The 16,282-nt window shown below is 55.1% G+C and overlaps 7 protein-coding genes across 10 annotated transcripts in view; 4 read left to right on the forward strand and 3 right to left on the reverse strand.

Moving 5' to 3' along the window:
* Positions 1-44: 44 nt before the first annotated feature.
* H310_06810 (hypothetical protein) lies at positions 45-1,530 on the reverse strand. The gene has a single exon (XM_008871997.1). It carries the CDS (start codon positions 1,471-1,473, stop codon positions 82-84), a length of 1,392 nt encoding a protein of 463 aa, XP_008870219.1. The 5' UTR covers positions 1,474-1,530; the 3' UTR covers positions 45-81.
* Positions 1,531-2,341: 811 nt separating this feature from the next.
* H310_06811 (hypothetical protein) lies at positions 2,342-3,343 on the forward strand. Its single transcript, XM_008871998.1, has 4 exons — positions 2,342-2,546; positions 2,604-2,693; positions 2,743-2,947; positions 2,997-3,343. Exons 1-4 carry the CDS (start codon positions 2,371-2,373, stop codon positions 3,144-3,146), a joined length of 621 nt encoding a protein of 206 aa, XP_008870220.1. The 5' UTR covers positions 2,342-2,370; the 3' UTR covers positions 3,147-3,343.
* On the reverse strand, positions 2,842-4,130 carry H310_06812. 2 transcript variants are annotated; one of them, XM_008871999.1, is made up of 8 exons: positions 4,043-4,130; positions 3,942-3,976; positions 3,837-3,895; positions 3,723-3,791; positions 3,577-3,661; positions 3,418-3,527; positions 3,326-3,366; positions 2,842-3,273 (listed from the first exon to the last, which is right to left on the reverse strand). In XM_008871999.1, the coding sequence occupies exons 1-8, from the start codon at positions 4,109-4,111 to the stop codon at positions 3,223-3,225; spliced, it is 519 nt and encodes a 172-aa protein (XP_008870221.1). In that variant the 5' UTR covers positions 4,112-4,130; the 3' UTR covers positions 2,842-3,222. The 2 variants fall into 2 exon arrangements, with proteins under 2 accessions (XP_008870221.1, XP_008870222.1); XM_008872000.1 differs by lacking the exons at positions 2,842-3,273; positions 3,326-3,366 and having other exon boundaries at positions 3,370-3,527.
* Positions 4,131-4,291: 161 nt separating this feature from the next.
* Positions 4,292-7,706, forward strand: H310_06813 (hypothetical protein). 3 transcript variants are annotated; one of them, XM_008872003.1, is made up of 5 exons: positions 4,292-5,609; positions 5,658-5,865; positions 5,916-6,960; positions 7,013-7,098; positions 7,153-7,706. In XM_008872003.1, exons 1-5 carry the CDS (start codon positions 4,340-4,342, stop codon positions 7,205-7,207), a joined length of 2,664 nt encoding a protein of 887 aa, XP_008870225.1. In that variant the 5' UTR covers positions 4,292-4,339; the 3' UTR covers positions 7,208-7,706. The 3 variants fall into 3 exon arrangements, with proteins under 3 accessions (XP_008870225.1, XP_008870223.1, XP_008870224.1); XM_008872001.1 differs by having other exon boundaries at positions 5,916-7,098; XM_008872002.1 differs by having other exon boundaries at positions 5,916-7,706.
* A 68-nt stretch (positions 7,707-7,774) lies between these two features.
* On the forward strand, positions 7,775-8,602 carry H310_06814 (hypothetical protein). Its single transcript, XM_008872004.1, has 3 exons — positions 7,775-8,231; positions 8,285-8,401; positions 8,460-8,602. Exons 1-3 carry the CDS (start codon positions 7,820-7,822, stop codon positions 8,570-8,572), a joined length of 642 nt encoding a protein of 213 aa, XP_008870226.1. The 5' UTR covers positions 7,775-7,819; the 3' UTR covers positions 8,573-8,602.
* Positions 8,517-12,294, reverse strand: H310_06815 (hypothetical protein). Its single transcript, XM_008872005.1, has 6 exons — positions 10,627-12,294; positions 10,381-10,572; positions 10,163-10,324; positions 9,832-10,107; positions 9,005-9,790; positions 8,517-8,952 (listed from the first exon to the last, which is right to left on the reverse strand). Exons 1-6 carry the CDS (start codon positions 12,265-12,267, stop codon positions 8,605-8,607), a joined length of 3,405 nt encoding a protein of 1,134 aa, XP_008870227.1. The 5' UTR covers positions 12,268-12,294; the 3' UTR covers positions 8,517-8,604.
* A 1,918-nt stretch (positions 12,295-14,212) lies between these two features.
* Positions 14,213-16,282, forward strand: part of H310_06816 (hypothetical protein) — a gene marked incomplete at its 3' end in the record, with an annotated part of 3,904 nt that continues 1,834 nt past the window's right edge. The window contains exon 1 of the mRNA XM_008872006.1: positions 14,213-15,872. Coding sequence (XP_008870228.1) covers positions 14,222-15,872 — 1,651 coding nt within the window. The 5' untranslated portion in view covers positions 14,213-14,221. The remainder of the gene's footprint in view (positions 15,873-16,282) is intronic.

Below are 16,282 nucleotides of genomic sequence, written 5' to 3' on the forward strand. Positions count from 1 at the left end.
AATGCCCGGCGGCATGGGACAGCACCACATCAATGATCTCGCGATGGAGAATGATAGCGAAAATAAGATTATGCAGCGGCATTAATCGGCGCCGGTGAGTTTGTGGGTCGCGACGGGGTGGTTCGCCTGCCCTTTGACTTCGTCCCACTGCACGTTCAACGTGCGATCGTAGAATTGGTCGAGGTCCGACCGACGGTCGCTCAAGTCAGTACGGCCGGCCTCCTTCTGCTGCTCGTTGAGCACGCCATGGCACACGTTGCAAACGCGTTGGAGCTTGTGATTGGGCGCACCACCGTGCAGTTTTAAGCGGTTGTCGAACCCCTTCGGAAACTTGTACGCTGCGACCTTGCCCGACGCGCATTCCGCGCAACACAATCGACCGCAGTACCGACAATGGTGGCGTCGATTGCCCAGCGAAAACTTCTTGTCGCAAAGCATGCATGCAGGGCGAGACTTGTCATCGATCCATACCGGCGAGTTGGTCACCTTGTGCAGTAGTTTCTTCAGCATGGCCTTATCGACCTTGTCGTAAACCATCTTGTTGTTCTCATCCAGCGTGTCGAGGCGGGCGCCGTGGCGGACGAGACGCAATGCTATCTCATTGAGGCCCTTGTCCAGCGCCACATGCAAAAGTGTCGACTGGTCCACGGCTGCGTTCGGGTTGGCGTTATGGCGGAGGAGCATTTCACAAAGCATCGGGTCGTCCTTGTTGGTCGTGATGATGTGCACGCCCAACGGTGTTTGGTTGCGGATATTGAAAAAGGTGGCGTCCGCGCCGTTTTCCAAGAGCAGCTTTGTGATGCGACGAGACTTCGCAGCGGCAAGATGCAGAGGAGTGTTTCGGCGGTTGTCAGGGACGTTGATGATGGAAGACGCGATGTGGGGAGAGCAGAGAGCTTTGAGGACGCTCATGTGACCACCACGGACGGCAAAATGCATGGCACTCTGGCCAAATATCGGGTCGCGACGGAGTACGTCAGTGCCGGGTTGAACCAGCAACGCATTCACTTCCACTACATCCCCTGCGCGAGCAGCGATGATGAGAGGAGATAAGCCTTCCGTATCGAAGTCATATCGTGGCGCGTGAGCCGATGCAGGCATGTCGTGGAAACTAGGATCCATGTGTTGCAGCGTTTCCTTTGGCCGCACCAAGAGACTGTCGCGACCATTGTGGCGCGTGCGATGTGTGGTGTTGACAAGGTCGGACATGGACAAGTTGGTGAGCGAGCCGCGAGTGTCACTGATGCTCGTCGTCGGCCCAGGAGTGGCACGCTTACCCTTGGGACTTGAGACAAAGTCAAGTTCGTACTGCTGCGTCGACGTGAAACTCGTATTGTGCGTGGGTGTCCCAGCGTCTGTGAGACTGTCGACTGTCGCACTGCGATGCGTCTTGTGCGGGATGTGGTACGAGTTTGCCGAAGACGACGTCTCCGATCGCGCAGACGCTTCGCGGGTTACGTCGTCGATGCCCATGACCGCACTTGCCCAATTCGTGTAATGGTGTAATGCGCGGCGCGTTGTCGCTCTCGTAGGTTGGGCACACCTTGCCAGAGTTGAAGCATTTATTATATCACTTGATTTGAATATCAAGAATTCAAGTTTTTTTATTCTATATGCGGTTGACGTGGGCCACGACCATGCGAACGCCCACGACGTCGTCGTGACTAGTATTTTTTTGCAAGTGTAGCGCAATGTATACGTTTTCCATGTGTATATTTTAAATACACCTCCACCCAATCATAAGATTCAAGTCTAAATTTGGAATGGTCGAAGATTTTGTAACACGCCGTTGGGTTTCGCCGTTGACGTGGCGACGACGGCGGCGACGGCGATGCAAGATAGTCAACAGCACAAGTGCACGTCTTGCCAGCAAAGCATGCCTGTCTGTCTTGTGTGCCCGTCGCGTCTCCTTGCGGAACTCATTGACACCTTTCACCGGCATTTTTTCGATGTTGGTCACATTTCAAGATGGAGATTGCCTGTGAAAAGGTACACACGAAAGGCTAGCACACTCTTCTACATGGAGCGGTGCCATTTTGTGAGAGGGATTTGAAGGGCATGAACACCTTTAGATAGCAACAGGACCCACTCACCAAAGCCCACGGTCATTCAAAAGTGTCCTCGGCACTCGGAATGTCGACGGGTGCAGAACATCACAAGATGGAGTGCCGTTGTAATTGCACGTATGCCAACTGTCTACTATTGGTTGTATTTTATTGGATAATAATGATGCCTAACTGAAAATTGATTGGCATGGTGTAGACCGTCATATTTTAATAATTTTCCCACTTTAAGCTTCGAATCAAAAAAGTCATTCAATTTACTGTTAACAGGTTGTTGTCCTGATTGAGACTTCAAAAGTTGCGTTCGATGGAGGAAGCAGGCGTCGTGGCTTTGGCTGCACGAGTCGAAGCACTGGATGTACGCCTTCGCGGCGTTGAGGGCGTGGCTCGTGTGGCGAAAGACATCAGAAGCCGACGAGTCTACAGCGCCAGGCTCGAGCGAGCTCCTCACGACTACTACAAATGGGTACTGGCGGACCGAGCGTAAGTGACTGGTTGAAACTCCTGCTGTGCCATTGTCGACGTCATGGACATCGATAGCAAGTTTCTGAAATGTACCGTGGCCCAGCTATGCAAAAGCATTATCATGGAAAACGTTGCGTGGAAATCCGAGATGCACCACGTCCCTCGGTACGACGGTCCAGAAAGCGCTTCACAAACATGACGTGTGCTGGTGCAGTTACGTGTGTGTGATCGTGCAATACAAGGCCAAAATTAACTCGGACAAAGTGGCCAAGTTGATCCGGGATGCTGGTAGCAACACGATCGATAAGATTTCTCGGAAGCAAGTCAATTTCCAGCACGCTCCTCCCGACACGTCCGCCCAGCTGACTGGTTTTGAATTCAACGGCGTGTCGCCGTACGGCATGACCACACCTCTTCCGGTTCGATCCTGCATATTCGTGTTCACGGTAATGACGACGACTGCCGTAGGTGGTCGTGTCCGCCCCAGTGTTGGAACTGCCATACATTTGGCTCGGCGGTGGCGCGCACAATGTCAAGTTGAAAGTTGCGGTGTCCCAATGCATTGAATCCCTTGGCGCAATCGTTGGCGACGTCTCTGAATCCCGAAACGAAGGGTAGATCGAGCTGCTGCCACGGACGAGCACCGTCATCGATTCATGCCTCACGCCAAAAAAGTAGAATCGAGTAGCGTCATTTACATTTCAAACATGTGCGTGAATGGCCCGTTCGATTCAAAGTGCAAGGCCTGCAACGACGACTGAGGTACGGCAATAGCCAAAGGGCGACAGTCACGGTACCTGGCGATTTCCAAAAGTTCCGTGCTGGATCACAAGATGGCCTGGAGTTTGCAGTCATGATGAGCCGGCCATTGTGAGAATCGGCGGAGGACCTGAAGAAGGAAGCGACGCCAGGATCTCCGCGGATGTTTCGTGGAGCAATCGAACGAACTCGGCGTAGATTTCCTCCGCGCCGTCGCCCTTGGTCAATTGGCTGTGGTACCTACAATGACTGTCGGCGGCGAATGGACACCCTTTTCGATGCAACCCACTGGATGTTCTTGCCTCGCTGGAGTTTGGACGTCAAAGCAGCTTGCGGCACGACAAGTAGGTGCATGGGATCGTGCTCCACCGTGGCTATAGTTGTCAAAATTTGATCGTGCACGAACAGTAGATCATTAAAACGTGCACACAGAACCTTCACAAATGGATTGGGCTTTCGACGACGACGCCATTGGAAGGAGTCGCATGTTTAGCAAGGTTTTCACTACAACAGCGATGACTCGAGGCTCAAAGCATTCTCTGTGCATACCGATTCTAGGTAAGTCGCCGAGGGTCGCTCCTTTCGCCCACGACACATACAGGATCAATCTACTCAGCATGAGAGTTCGTGTCCACGTTGTGTCAGGTAGGTTACCCGCGCCCAATGCCGACGAACTCGCTCTCGTTGTCCTACACGGGGATGAACATCACATGAATTCAATGCTGTAAGACGGTGTGGTGTCGTTCTAGGCTTACGACTAAGAGCCTCGCAGACTCGCAGCGCTGCGTGACGCATCGAAAGCACGTCGTCAACGTGTCCGTCATCGGCAGGTAAGGATGCGGTACTGTTCAAAAAATATCCAATCAATTGGGCTAAACTCATCTTCATTGACCGAGTTAGATATTTTGAAATGCCACCGACAAACATTTTAAGTTGAACTTCATGTTTGTATAAGAATTTGATTCCTTGGATTTTAATGAACTCGCCGCCTGTCCTTCGTCTCTTCCCCTGGGGCAAAAGTTTCTTCGATCGCATCGGCATTACCGAGGCACATGATGGCAACTGGCGAATTGGAGCCTGTGATCCAAGCAAAGCGTCCGTCGGCCAACACCGTCGCGCCGCCAGCTGAGGAGCTAACGGTGCTTCCGTCTCCTCCCGTGCACCCCAAAGTGAACGATGACGATGAGCCTCCTTCGCCCGTAGCGGCTCCTCGACCTGTTTTGGATGCTGCAACCCTGTCGTACAGGTCGACGCGAAAGGAGTTGATCAGCGTCTTTGTCGCGTGCACAAATCTAAACCTGCCGCAACTGCCGCAGACGTTCTTCCAGTCCATCTTCAAGGGCAAGACACCTGACTCCAACCTTCCAGAGATTCGTGTGGAAGTGGACATCAAGCCCACTAGCGACGCCAACAAATCGTCATCGGTGTTTCATAACACGACAGAAGCACTGCGCGTGAGGAATCCGTCGTTCTCCATGGGCCTCACGATCCCCGTCCCGATCTCAAAGGCCAATTCCGAGGAATACCATTTGTATTTCCGCGTCGTCCAGACAGACGTGGGCATGGAGAAAACGGTGGCAACTACTGAAATGATGTGTGGTGTCCTTCTCGAAAGCTTCAAACAGGGCTCTCCCGTCGTCCACCTGCCGCTGCTTACCAATGCGTCCCACGAGGCCATCCTCAGTCTAACGTTGGCACGAGTGTTTCCCATAAAGCACAACGTGTTGCCTACACAAAACATGCTCATGCACATGTACTCGTTCGACGAGCCCAAGCGCAAGGACCCCTCCTCTCATCTTGTCGCGGAGAAAACGCCATTGCTTGCGTCCGAGGAGCTCGTCGAAGTGGGGTACGTGACGTCACTGCCACCCATCTTTCTCCAGCAATGCACCGACGAAATGGTGGCCGCCCATCGTCTGTGGAGCGTGCGATACGCAAACGCGCGAAAGTCGGCGCTCTTGTTCGAGTCGCCCGACGAAGCTCTTGCGAACGGCTGCGACGTTTATGCCGTCGAGGTTATTTCGGGCAAGGGCCTCACGCTGCCCGCCGAGTTGAACCTCCAGCCCGCGCCGGCGGCCCCCGTGACGCCCACACATCGTACCATTTCTGCAAACAGCAGCAGCGGCACGCGCAGCCGATCGTCGTCGAATGCATCCAAGGAATCGACCAAGCAACCCGTCGTGACGTGCAACCCGTTCGTCGCTGTCAAGTTCAAAGAAACCACCAAGGGCAAACGGCCTGTCGAAGTGACCGAGGGCAGAACGAGCGTTGAAAAGAACACGAGCGAGCCGCACTGGGGCGAAAACAACTCGACTGTCGGCGGTACGAGAGGCAACGATGACGGCGAGAGCTCCATGACGTTCGTTGTAGGCAAGGCCCAAACGAACGGGATTCAGTTTTACCGTCCTAACGAAGGCCAACCAGCGCACTCACTTCGCCGAACACTCGAATTTGACGTGCTCAGCCAGTGCGATGCCCACTTTGACGGCGAAATCGCTCTCGGCCATGTCACGTTGCCCATCGATGCGGTCATGTACGAAGGCAAGAGCGCCGTCTGGGACATCAACCTTACCCGATGGTTCGTCCACACTTCGATGCCGCCACCATTTGCTGACCTTTTCATGCTAGGCTTCCCGTGATAACCCCAACAGGGGAAGAAAGGGGCGAGATCCTGATTCGGCTTCAAATGCGACGTACCACAACTGTGTTTTCACTTGATAAAGAGCCTGCGTTTGCCCCGGGTAGTCTTTTCCGCCTCGCCGATCCCAAGCGGCACGCCAAGTGGCAGTCGACATTGGAAGCCAGCAACTACAACCCGTCGTCCCTGTCGATCTCTGAAATCCGAGATTTAGTCGCGAGCCATGAAAGCGCCATCGCCCAGCTGCGAACGTGGCAACATCACGTCGAAACAACGTCTACCGAGTGGTTTCGGTCGAGCGAGCTCAAGGCGAAACTCGAAGTCCAGCCGCTGACGACAAACCTTCACGTGTCGTACTTTCGACTGTACGCTGGCCAAGCACCAGCACGCGCGACTGTTCTGGAAGGCCGACCTCGGGACGTCGAAATCGGTTTGTTGCCTGGGGACGAATTGAGCGCGAGTACGCGCAACATGTTGGGTCGCGGCGGTGGCGGGGGCGGATCTCGATTTTCGTTGGAGGACCTTGTGGACCACGACTCGCCGCTGCAAGTGAACGCCACATACGCCACGGTGACGTGCGGCGCCCCCACGGCCCACGGTCTCGGCCTCAGCCAGTTTGGCCTAGTCGAACTCGAAGACAGACTGCTCTCGGTGGACATGCCGATTGAGTCGTACCAATGCACGTATGCCGTGCGCAAGGCCGTGTGCATGAGCCAGGCACTGAGTGTTTTGGTGGCCGCGTTCTCAACCCAACTCGAGCTCGTGCTGCAGAAAAGTGTGCCGAATCACGAATGGCTCTTGGAGCAATGGATCCAAGTCGGGTTTCTCCTTGGATGGGAAAGTCTTGTGTCGACGCAAGGGAAAGAGCTCCACATGCTCAGCGACGCATGGGTCGCAATCAAGTCGATGGAGCGCATCCAAATCCAACTCGTGCCACACTGCGAGCTCATGACGTTCGCGCCATCGCCCGACACAGACAACAAGTACATTCTCCAATTGCCAGTGCCGTCGTCCGTGTTTGGGTTGCTGCCTCAGGTACTCCAGGACGGCGGGCTCATCGCGGTCACGTCCGTGCTGTTCACGCAAGGCATCAACGAAATGCAGACGTTGGCGAACGTCGTCGGGGCCGTGGGTATTGCCCTCCAAGTGCGCATCAACGACAAATGCTGCGCGGTACGTTGGCTCTCGTCTCGTAGTGTACTGGGATACCTGTTTCTTTCATTCTAGGCCCTGGCCAAGTACCACGAAAAGCTCATGGCCGTGCCTTCGCTGCAAGGGATGACAGCGCAAATGAAAGACATTAAGTTGGACGCGTTGACGACGCTGATTGCCAACTCGAACGAGTCGACCATGACCAAGAAGAACCACCGCATTCTACTGGAAGCGTCCGACACGATTCGCCGGTTGAACGGCGGCCGCGTGACGTTCTGCAAATCTGGGAAGGATCGCACGGCCATGAGTGTGACGCTGGACCAGGCGCGGGTCATCGGGTCGACGTGGAAGCACGTGCCCATGATGATCCAGGAAGGAACATCCAAGCAAGACTGGGCAGTGCTTAAGCCCGTGGCGAACCTCATGCGCGAGTTTGGCGTGCGCATCGAAGTCGCCAAGAAGAACGTCGGCCATCCCCGCTACTCTTTCAACGGACTCCAGCGCAAGATGCTGCCCAAGATATACCGCCCGCCCCGCGGCGCCATCATCAAAGGCGACCACGATGTCGATGATTCATAATTGAGCTCACCTGTACGGATTATTTCGCTCATATTATATGATGTTCAGTAGTATGTTACAATGAGCTGAGTATGGTGGGATTTGGCGTTTGATGATGGTGACAAATTTCCGTTGTCCTGCGCTTTCAACCAATCCGCCGCGCGAGAATTCCACTCGTCGAAGGATGCGCTTTCGGCGACCGGTCTTTGTCCGGCGACTGCAGAGCCTCGCGAGCCAGACGCTGTATACGTCAAGAGCACGCACATGGACGTCGCAGTACTCGACTCTCCTTGCCAAATACCCGCTCTTAACGAAAACCCTCACAAGCGCCGCCCTAGCTGGGGTTGGTGACATTGTGTGCCAGCTTGCCATCGAAGATGCCGACGCCATCGACTTTCGACGCCTCAGTGTCTTCACTGCAGTCGGTGGAGCATATATTGCGCCGTTGCTGCATGTATCCTACGGCATGCTCAACCGAATGTTCGTCGGAGTCACAACAACGGCAGTGTTGCAACGCGTGGCGGTGGACCAGTTGGTCCTCACGCCAGCATTTTTCGTGTCGTACTTCGCGCTCATGCAAACTCTATCGCCCACAAGTAAGTCGTTCCAGCGCTCTTTGTCCATCAAACTGACGTGCTTTGCTGCTCAGACGTAACCATCGAGGATAAGCTACGACAGGAATGGTGGCCCACCGTCCAAGCAAATTGGATCGTGTGGGTGCCAGCGCAATTGCTCAACTTCCGCTTTATTCGACCATCGTACCAAGGTACATTGTCCGCATGCGCCCCACGTCAATCAATCTCATCACCTGTGCCGGTCTCTAGTGCTGTTTTCGAACGTCGTGAGCCTATTTTGGAACGCTTATATGTCCTTTGTCAGCCACAACGAAGGTGCGACTGCTTCCCGACCACACGATTCCGCAGCACGACCACCTTAATTTTGTGTCAAAGCATCTTGTATTCCTTCACTCTACGAATCGCGCGCCGTGACCGACGTCACGATGTCTTGGATCGTGCTCACGGGGGGCCGGTAGATGTCTGGAAGCATCTTGCGCTGAATCGCATTGAACGAGTACTTGTACCGACCGACGTTCTTTTTGGCAATCTTAATGCGGATGCCAAACTCCCGCATTAAGTTGGCCGCCTGCAGTTCTTCGGGTCCAATGCTGAGCTGCTCCGTGGCCCCCATAAGATGCAGCGGGTTGACGCCGCTCACACGCTTGAAGAGAAGCCGCGCCTGCTCCAGTGTGACGCTCATCGCGGTGCGATCCTTGCCCGACTTGCAGTACGTAACGCGGCCTCCGCGGAGTCGACGCACCTACCACCATTGCGTCGTCAATTCTCAAAAATCGTGTGCCATTGCAACGAACCACATCCGCTGCCTCGAGTAAGATTCGCGTGTTCTTGGCCGCAGCGTTCTCGGACTGCACGACCGCCATGAGTGGATCCAAGAGCAAATGCGCCGCGGTCGAATCGAGCTCGACCGCCGCGTTGGTTGTCTTTAAATACTTGGCATGATACGTTTGCAAACTCTTGAAGCTCGCGTTGTTGATCGTGCTTTGTAACTCGACGCCGGACGACCCGACCATGTTGGCCAGACTTTGCATTTCGTTGATACCTTGAGTAAACACGACGGGGGTGACTGCGATCGGCCCTAGACGCATGTCTTCCTTGGTCGGGATGCGGATGATGTACCCTTCATGGTCCACGCTGCGCTCCTCGAGCACAAGGTTTGAAATCGTGTGGTCCAGCTGAAACGAAAAGCGCTCGAGGCACTTTATCGCAACCCACGCATCGCTCAACATGCGCCACTCCTTGCCTTGCGATGAAATCAGGCTTTCCCATCCAATCACGAATCCAATCTGGGACCACTGCTCCAGCGTCGACGGGTCGTCCAAGTGCAGCTCGAGCATGGTCAAGAACGTCGTGACAAGCGCCGTCACGCTCTGCGACACACACACGCTCTTGCGAAAGTAATATTGGTACTTGATCGATTCGAACCGCTCGCGCAAGTGACCCAACGACACGATTTGGCCGACAATCGATTGGCGACCTAGCTTGTTGAAGATTCCTTTCTTGTCCTTTCGGGCCGCCGCTGTCGTCGACTTGCGGCGATTTTCAGACATGGGCTCGCTCGCAATCGCCCCATCGTCCACCTAATTGCTGTTGAGCTGCATACGTGATCGACATGGTCTACCTCGTCGACGTCTGTCGCGAAGGCAGCATCGTTCTCGGTCACCGGCACGAGCAAGGGGCGTTCGACTAGCACATTGCCTCCCTCCACCATGACTCGGCCATGGTGCAAGTTCTTCATGCCGTTTGCCATGAGAGAAATGTCTTTGTGGGTTTTGACCAACTTGTCTTCGAGTTCCATGAGCCCTTCGCCGGGGATTGCATGGGCAGTGGGGGCCCCACACGTCACTGTTGCGTACGTGGCGATAGCAGGGTTGTCGTTTGTCGGAAACGGCGCCTCCTGCTCGACCATATCCATGAACGACCGAGTCAGACTGCATGAATGGCTTGTCTACCACGTCAGGCTCAGGTACATGGGGGTTGCCGTTCAACCCGAGCAGGTCAAACTGGCTCGACTGCTTGTTGGGTTGCTTGAGACTTGGTCGCGGCGAATTGCTGGCGGGCCAGTTAAACTTGCGCAGGTACGACACATGCAGGTTGGTCGCAAATGCTTGAATCTATTGCACACGTTGTGCCATGACGTTTTTTCACGATGCATCCAAGTGGATCCTACATCGCGCTTTTTCTTGTCCGTGCTGCCTTTGAACCAAGATTTTGACACGGTTCGCGCCTCGGCCTTGCGGATCATCGCGTCCAGTTCCTTCACGTGACTCCCGAGCTCCTTGACGTGAGCATGAAGGAACTGAATCGAGTACGTGTCGTCGTCGCTCGGTGCGTGCATCGTGTCCCGGAGGGCACGGTCCATCTGCCAATATTAAACACATTCCGTCAAGGAACTCGTAAAAGTAGCTAGTCGTACCGCTTGGGTGGCGAGGCGGAAGAGTGGAGTCTCGTCGGCTTTGCCTTTCTTTTGAAAGTGGGTTTCGCGCTCGGATTCAAACGAGAACGTAGCGGACGTCAACCGGACCTCGATTTCGCATTGGACTTCGCCAACCACGTCGCCGTGCTTGGTCTTGAGTGGGAACCAGTTAGCGCTGCGGAACGACACGGCGTTCGGTACGACCGCGTTCGTGTCGGGAGCGAAGAGCGGTCGCATCTCCTCCAGCGTCAGCGTGACTGACCCCAACGCAATGGGGGGTTGGTGGCTGTCGATTTCGTTCTCGCTGCATACGTCGATTTGGACTGCGCCCGAGATTTCTTGGCGGCGCGACGGGCGGTACCACACAAACTGCGTCTGGCGCTCGACTTTGGTGTGCAAATGAGTTGACACAAAGTAGACTGTGGACGGTGCTCCATGCGGACACAGCGCCGCCTGCGCGTTCACTCCCCATGTCGGTGCCGTGGACTCGTATTCCGTATTCGTCTTCCCGACCACTTGCCACGGCGTGCTATTGATGTTGGCGTGTGGAGCGGGCGTCTCGTTGAACAGCACGACTGCAAATGGGTGGACACCGACGCTGTTGAAGCCGTCCGACGGGATTCGGCCGCCGCCGCCTTCGACACTTGCTGAAGCGGGCTTCTTGAACGCCTTGGGACTCAGCAACGGCTTGCTCGGCACCTTCCGCATCGACTTTATTGGCTGTAGATTGCGAGCCTGCAGCACCGTCACGCGAAAGACGTCGCAGCCACTCTGCATCGCTTCATCGGCGTCGGCGAAGTGCTTCAACCGCTTCTTCGCGTTGTTATAGCGAACCCGCCACAGATGATAGGCGCCTTCGAGTTCCCGACGGCACTGTCGAAGGAACACGAGCGGAAGTTGCACGCTCGGCTCGACCTCAGCCATCTCTTCCGTGACGAGGGTTGGCAGCATACTCGGGTTTGCGTTCGGAAACGCGTACCCCAACACGACTTCGTTCTGTGTCGCAAGCAGCGGATGACGTACGGGCGCTGTCCGAGCAAAGCGCAGGGTAAGCACGCCGGCGTCCGTGTATGGAGATTGCAATGGAAGATACACGACGGACGCGCCATGATCGTAGTTTTGCTTGAGATGGGACCAAGCGAGTTCGGCCGAGGCGACAGGCTTCTTCCCTTGCGACCCGCTCTCTTCGGTCATGATCACTTGGAAGCACACGATAGAATCGAGAGGAATTGACGACATGACGGTGGAAAAATGGATCCCAACGGTGAACGCAGGGTTGCGACTCCGAAGTTTCTCAGTCGTTAATGACTCCACAACGACGAGAGGCCCGCGATGTGGGTTCTTTACATCGACTTGAATCATACATTCAGGGGGTTTGCTGCTTTTGGGTGTCGAAGCACCTCCGAGCACGGACATGGCGCCACGAAGCATGGTTTGCGCCGTCGTGTGCACGGCCGGCAGGTGGAGGTCCGAACACGACAGAAAGAACGTGATCGAGGACTTCCCAGGGCCCACTGGTTCCGGCGGTGGTGGTGGTGGTGTGATAGTAAGTGCCTGGACGGCTTTCTCATGGCGCGCAACCTCGACAGGACGGACGGGTGCCGGCGGCGCGCCAAAGAGGCTAAAGATTTCGTCGTTCATGGCGTTCTTTCGATTGATTGTTTCGGCTCGCCCCAATATACCGAAACGGTCCATGAAATGGACCAATCAGACGCCGCCATCCGAGAAACGGACGCCGCTCAGGACTCCAAAGTCGATGCGCGAGCAGTGAAGGACACGCCTTCTCGCGATGGCTACGACGCCGTATGGAGCTAGTGCAAGCTCTCGGATATGCTACAATCCTCAGACTGAAAGATGTGTGGATATCCTGCGTGAGCGACGCAAGTCCCCTTTGGTTGGTCGAACATGTGTGAAAAGTGTCGTGTGTGGTGTTTGGCCCATGATCCCCACTCAATGCCATTCCCGAGGTTAAGACGCTTCACTTCGTACTGAGTTGTAACGATTAGCCAAAACTCCTTGCCAGACACGTTGGGTTGATGAACCCGCGTTACGGCACATCTTCACCACGTCCAAGGGAATGCATGAACCACCTGTGAACTTAGCTCGTCTCGACCATGTAGTGATGTTAGTGGATCATGCTTTCGTGCATACTAGTATACACTGCAAGGCAAGTGATAAGTGACGTTCAATTCCTAGTCTCGTGGGCGGCGGTAAAACAAGCAATTGGACAGCCATATCGACAGGCGGTCAAACCACTGCACAGACACACTCCATGATGGCCTGCTGCAGGCAGTGGATCTGCGTTTGTTGGGCGTGCTGCGGCACCGTTCGTTGCTGTGGGGCGTCGTTGGTGCGAATGGTATGGTGAACACTTCGCTGGCGTTCGGCCCTCTCCTCCCCCACGACTGAATCGCGTTTGTCCCTCCGATCGATAGAACCAAAGCCATTCCATTCTCACTCCACTCTCGGCGACACCATACGTCATGGCAAATTTATTCCTCCCAACTCTTTGAAGTGAGCGAACTCAAATACCCAGAGAGCATCACGTTTTCAATCTGTCTCTTGGGTTGTTCCAGTGCGACGAGGGGCACGACCTGCGACTCGTCATGCTCGACTGCAGCGGCCAGGCCGACGGCGCAGCAACTAGAATCGAAGAACAACGATGCACCCAACAGGAACGGCAAGTGTGCGGTGACGTCGTAACAGCAGACCCATGCTTCTCTGTTGTTCGATATCCCCTTCCTCCTTTGTGGTGCAATCGTGTTTCAGCACCAACGTCCAGACAGAGTCGAACCATTCAAACGCGCCGTTGGGGTATGGTGGTAAGAGCGTGGGAAGGCAGCGGCAGCGACCCGGGTCCACTTCGCCGTTGCGACACTTCCATCACCCGAAAAAAAGTGCTGCAGCTTGCGCGAATCTTCTTCCAAGAGACGTTTTTTTGGGTTATCGACTTTGTACGCGTGCTTTTTGGGTGATTTGCTGGCAAATTGCCTAAGATCAGTTCAATATATATCTCGAAAAATCCGACCTCTCAGCTTCTTGGCCAAGGCCGACCAAACGTCCATACGCAGTGCCATTCCAGGGACGAAGCTGCTGGACAAATAACTATCTCATGTGGAACACTTGACCACTTGCGGAGATGGTGGTGTGCTCCCATCGTTTAAGGTATGGATTTCGTTCACATCCGGTGAAATTATTATGCATGCTTTTATTCGAGAACTCGCAAATGAGTACTCAGCACCACGCAAAAGTCAGATACTCGCACGTTTTTTGCCAAATAACGTAGACACATTGTCGGTTTGAGTCGTTCAAGTCGAGCGACTTCGTCGAGTCGCACTCAATGTACACGAGAACTTCACGCCGACAAGCACGGGCACAGCTCGAAGGGGTGCTTCTCTCAGCAGCGCTTGTGTGCGTGCACGGTTGTGTTGCAAGAAGGTCCTGCCAAGGCGCTTCTTTTTGGTGGAAGTCGCCTTCCCTCGAGAAAAGGGTCACGCTTTATACGTGGTTTTATTATTTCATAAATGGACCTTGAAATATGTGTATATTGCTGACGCGAGAAATAGCGTCCCAAATAATTGCATTTCGTGGGAGGATGGAAGGCAAGAAGGCGCCCGTGCTGGCGTCCTTGACGGTCTTTCTCACCTGCTACAATGTGAACGCTGCGCCGAAGCCACAAGGGTTCCTGGAAGGAGCGATCAAGTCTATACGCGGGCAGACAGAGACCGTGGAGTGTCAGATTCGCATCGACCGACTCCATCAAAACAAACAAGACACGTTCTTCACGGAAACGGTCCGGTCGCCAAATCCTGCGTTTTCGTTGGGGATCCAGTTGCCTCTACAAGACGGCCGTGCCTCGCCTGACGAGAATGGCCGGGTCGCTCTCACCACCGACATCCTGAGCTTCACGTTGATCCGCACACAGGACAACTGCACGATTGGGTCCGCCTCGATATCCGTGGACCGCCTCGTGACGATGCTAGCACGTGACATCACGATCGACCACATTCCTTTTGAGATATTTGGTAAGGCGTCCAAGAAGAGCGGTGGCGATCCCGCGCTTCGAATCACGGTCGCGTCCATAACACCGACACCTCATCCAGTCGTTCGCACGCAGAATTCCCTGCTGCAAGCCTACATGTTTCCCCCAGCATCATCGTCCGACAGCCGGCGAAAACTTGTGATGGAGGAGGTAATGGAGCCCGAGTACCAGACGTCAATACCGTTTTTGTTTCTACGATGTATGCATTCCGAGCTCACTCAAGCGTCTGAGCTGTGGAACATCCGATGCCTCAACGAGCGCAAGAAGCAGCTCATTTTCGACCGCCCTGACGACGCTCTTGCTGCCGGCTGCGACGTCTTTGAAGTCACCATCCGCGGCGGCAAGAACCTCAAGGCCGACAACTCTACCGGGTTCTCCGACGCCGCTCTCATGAACCCGTACGTGGTCGTTGAGTTCGGCGAAACCACGACGCGCTCATCGTCAACTGTCGACGAATCGGCAAGTGAATCGTCCCGCCGCAATACGGACGTCGTGTGTCTCGGCCGCACGATGGCCGAACTCAACACGAATGACCCGAACTTTTCCCGCCAACGCACAGCGACCTTGACCGGTCGGTCGACGTCCCTGCCGCCATCCGCGCAGCAGTCAAGCATCCAACGGTCATCTTCGATATTCCAGGACCCTCCGCCGCCTGCGCCACAGTCACAGAGGCAGCAGCAAGTGCGGTCTCCCAACGAGTCGCTCCCACCAACGTTGGCGTCGTCGCCAGCAGCCGCTTCACCGCCGGCCGCGACCATGGCGTCGTCGTTTACGTTTTTCCGAAAGTCAAATGGCCCATCGAAGAGCTCGAAAGGCGCGTTTGTATTTAAAGTGTTTCACGAAGTGCTCAACAAGAAGGATCCGTCCCAACAGGACTTTGCCGTCGGCCAGTGCGTTGTCGGGTGGACGATTTCCAAGCCGGAGGCCGAACTTCAGACGTACAACTTCAGCATTGACCAGTGGGTGTCGATTTACCCGGCCGTGGACCGGCGCAGCCTGTACAACGACCGCGAAGACTTGGGTAAGCTCCACATCCAGATTCGGATTCGGTGCTCGACGGTGCAGTTCGCCCTCCAAAGCGAATCGGGCCTGCGAAGTGTCGAAAAGTCGCCGTTGTATCGACTGGCGGATCTGAACAAGGACCACAAACTGCGCAAACTGATGCTGGCTGCCAAAGGCGGTGCGACCATGAACTCGAGCGGAGGTGCGACCAGCCAAAGCTTTTCGTGTGAGTCCATGTCTGGGCGGTTTCCATTGTCAGCGCCACTGCCGGCGATCGAAGATGTCCAGTGGCACGCAGATACGCTCAAGACGTATCTCAAGGACGTGGAGGAAATGCTGGACCATGTCAACACCCAGCGTTCCCAGCGGGTGACGTTTCGATCCAGTGTGGCCAAGAAAGACATGCTCTCGCAACCACTCGCGACGAATTTGCATTTGGGGTACTTCACCACGTACTCGGACACGGGCAAATGTGGGCTACCGACCGTGGAAAACGTCAACATAACAGTCTCGTGCGGTGCGCCAACGCCGCATGGTCTTTCGGACAAGCGCGGCCTCTTGGACCTGGAAGACATCATGATGGCGAATAGCACCAGTGGCAACCTGACCATC

This window comes from Aphanomyces invadans (assembly GCF_000520115.1).
Source record: "Aphanomyces invadans strain NJM9701 unplaced genomic scaffold supercont1.12, whole genome shotgun sequence".
Classification (NCBI taxonomy): domain Eukaryota; phylum Oomycota; class Saprolegniomycetes; order Saprolegniales; family Verrucalvaceae; genus Aphanomyces; species Aphanomyces invadans.